Source organism: Epinephelus moara, chromosome 2, assembly GCF_006386435.1.
Source record: "Epinephelus moara isolate mb chromosome 2, YSFRI_EMoa_1.0, whole genome shotgun sequence".
Taxonomy (NCBI): domain Eukaryota; kingdom Metazoa; phylum Chordata; class Actinopteri; order Perciformes; family Serranidae; genus Epinephelus; species Epinephelus moara.
In genome coordinates, this window is record NC_065507.1 from 16925102 (window position 1) to 16928579 (window position 3478).

The window sequence follows — 3478 nt, forward strand, 5'->3', positions numbered from 1 at the left end:
CGCACAGAGCTGGACAACGGCAAAAGGATCAGCTGCTCATTGATGCTGTGGAGAGCAGAGTTGCCACTGTAGAGAAGTTTCCAGAAAGAAGATAAGCGTTCAGAGGTCAGGCTCTGCTGGGACACATAACACCTGCTTTCACCTTTTCCTGGTCATAGTGAGATCACTGCCAAACGAAGAGAGGTAACAGCTCACGGACTACATCTGATTTTGTGTTACCATTCTGAAAAATGTTTGGGCTAAAGTTGGCTTCCAAATCCCATGAAAATCAATGAGTGTAAAGGGACTTGGGAACAGCTTTACTTTCTAACCTGATCATGTGTGTGTTAGTGTATCATTAAGTGTGCTTTGTGAGTGTGTTTGTCATGTCCCGTGTGTATACTTGGGGATATTGTGGACCCTCTGCCTGTTGAATGATGCTAAGTCTGAACAGGTGGCGACAGACATACTCACGTATTTGCCTTTGTTATGCCTGTGTTATATTGCTCATGTCTCTCTACACCTCTCAGGTCCAGGACCAGTTGCACCTCTTGAAAACATCCAACAACATTTTCTGCATCCTTCCCCCTTGTCTCCTTCTTCTCCGACACCACCATGGACCGCTCGGTGCAGGAGCTGTTCCTCAACTTCATGATCGTCTTAATCACCGTGCTGCTGATGTGGCTGCTGGTGAAAACTTACCAGGACTGAACCATGGAGCAACAAGAGAGGGGATGAACGAGAGGTAGAGAAACATTCGGAGGGAAGCCAGCATGGTTACTGTAGGATTCTGCTGCTGATTGATTCTTGTTCAGGCACAGTGTTTACATCTTTTCATGATGGGCACTGGTCTGGTTCAGAGCTCTAGTCTTCATATGAGACCAAGACTGTATATAAAGATGGACAACATGACAACACCCCAAAAGTGAAGCCAAAACATCTTGGTGGCTGGCTGCAGTGTAAGTCAGTGTTAGCAAAAGGGAAATGGGCCAAACTATAAACTCAAAGTATTTGTCAAATAGGGGTTAGGTTTACCTAAAGATGGTTACTGTCATATTAGGTAGGTCTTATGTTCAAGTGTTGATTTTTCCTGATAATTTTGGTTTTAATTAGTTATTTGATGCTATAAAAAAGGGGGGTTGACGTCATGATTGACAGCTGTGTGTGTTTGTGATCAATGACATATGTAATGTAACATAAATAATTTCCCCTCGGGGATCAATAAAGTATTTCTGATTCTGATTCTGATTCTGATGACGCTGCTTGGGATTAGTTGGACAGGTGTATAGGTGGAAAACCAGTACTATGGAAATCGCTACTACACAGGCTCTGGCTCCAAATGATACCAGCACACAGCAACCACTGACTCTGGGTTAGTTTGGCTTCATTTTTCAGCAGTGGGAGGAAGTGAAGACGCATTGTCCATCTTTATATACAGTCACTGATATGAGGTCATAAACCAGGGCAGATTGACAATGACAAACTCTTGGATCTGTATTTGTATTCTGAGATGTTTTTCGACTGTGGCTTTGAATTTCTGGCAAGAGCCGAAGGGAAAGTCACAGTAGAGATGGGGGAGTGAATAAAAATAAATCACCGGGGGGGTTTTGGCTGTATTTTTTCACCGTGGGAACCTTTAAAATGAAGGCTATAAAACACTGCAATGTCACTATAAATAGCGCAGTCGCCCATGTCATTTCCAAAGATTGTTTCATTTACGTAACCTTTGACACAATGAACTCTGCTGTTGTGTCTGTTGTTCTGTTTGTACTAAGTGATGAATGTGTCAGTGCAGATACCAAAGAGACATTAACACAAATAATGAAGCATTATTTTTATGTTCACTTCTTGCCATTAAACAGTCTTTCATTTGTCGGTTTCTTTTTCTGTTTCATGACACAAATGCTCATTCACGATACACACCATGAAGCCCACAATTTTCTCCTCACGGTTTCTGAAATTTTTAAGTTACTGTGTTCTTTGAAGCTACGGAGTGTTTCTCTATGATAGTTACACATTTCCATCAAACAAGCAGTTACTGAAGATAATCAGGTGATCTGTGCACTGATCACATGTAGAATATATTATGAGAGGAGAAACAGGGCATGCATGGACACATGACAGTCTGAAACAGAATAAAGGCAAGTAGTCTAAAGCCAAAATCCACCCACATAGTTTACACAGTGTTGGCATTGAGTTATTTTAGCTGAGTTTTAAATGTGCGCAGCAAAACAGCTAAGAAAATCAGAATAATGTGTATTTTCTATCAAATAAAGCACATTTAGTTGAACAGGACTTCTGAGGTGTTTTGTGTAATGTTGCCAGAACAAAATCATTTGATTCAGGACACCAAATCCCCCTGACAGCTGAGTAAATGGAGCTTTAAAAGTCTTACATATTAAAGTCTCCTTCTCTATATTGTAGCTGTAGGAGAGCTGATAAACTGTGAGCTCTTATGTGGGCGAATTCTACTTTTTATAACATACAAAGCAGAAAAAAATCAGTTACTAAAATAGGATTTCTAAAACAGTCTCCTGCTCAATAGGGCTCCTCCATGGGAGGGACCACATTTTGATTGACACAACAACACTCCTATGACAGCGAGCGCTTTACACATACAAATATAAGGATCAAATCTTCAAATAAAAAAAACTGTAATAAATCATTTGGCTCAGGTGCTCTCGTGTTATAATGATGTGGGAGACGTGGTGTTAGTTGAACATTCTCTCAGTCAGCCGTCCGTCATGCACAAAGGAGACTCGTGGGTATTGCTTACATCAGTGACACATGTTAACACACACATGTACTTCCACTCACATGTGTTAATGAGTGCGTGCGGGCGTGTGTCTGCTGTGGATCATGCTGTGTCACCCCATGGGTCTTTGTATCTGTTGAAGCTGATGAGCTGGCAGTGGAACTCGGTGAGCGCTCTGGGCATGGGGGCCACTTCCTCCCATTGGCTTCTCCCACTGTGGTACACCTGTACCGGCCACAAGAACACACACATACCATAGAGGATGAATACCCTCTATCCCCAAAAAATGAACAGAATGAATGAGCACACCTTCAGCAATACATTTAAATAACTCTAAATGAACTAGTTAGCTCAGGGTTAGAAGCAGGGCCACATCTCCAGTCACCTGGTTACCCCTTCTTTCCTGTTTGTCTCAATTTTCTCAACCCACTCTCCCTACTCCTTTCTTTTCCTGACCCATTTATCCAGTCTTCCATTCTTTTACCTTGCTAGTACCGGGTTGGACCCCTTTTTCCTTCAGAACAGCCACAATTCTTCATGACATAGATTCAACAAGGTGCTGGAAACATTCCTCAGAGATTTTGGTCCATATTGACATGATAGCATCACACAGTCGCTGCAGATTTGTCAGCTGCACATCCATGATGAGAATCTCCCGTTCCACCACATCCCTAAGGTGCTCTATTGGATTGAGATCTGGTGACTGTGGAGGCCATTGGAGTACAGTGAACTCATTGTCATGTT

At 42.2% G+C, this 3478-nt stretch overlaps 2 protein-coding genes across 3 annotated transcripts in view; one reads left to right on the top strand and one right to left on the bottom strand.

The window, feature by feature from the left end:
* LOC126382628 (sarcolipin) lies at positions 1–1803 on the top strand. The gene is made up of 2 exons (XM_050032614.1): positions 1–183; positions 510–1803. The coding sequence occupies exon 2, from the start codon at positions 595–597 to the stop codon at positions 688–690; it is 96 nt and encodes a 31-aa protein (XP_049888571.1). The 5' UTR covers positions 1–183; positions 510–594; the 3' UTR covers positions 691–1803.
* Positions 1804–1991: 188 nt separating this feature from the next.
* The window catches only part of kbtbd3 (kelch repeat and BTB (POZ) domain containing 3), a 6934-nt gene continuing 5447 nt past the window's right edge, over positions 1992–3478 (bottom strand). For both annotated transcript variants that reach the window (XM_050075113.1, XM_050075121.1), the window contains exon 10: positions 1992–2959. In XM_050075113.1, the coding sequence (XP_049931070.1) occupies positions 2837–2959 (123 nt within the window). In that variant the 3' untranslated portion in view covers positions 1992–2836. The remainder of the gene's footprint in view (positions 2960–3478) is intronic.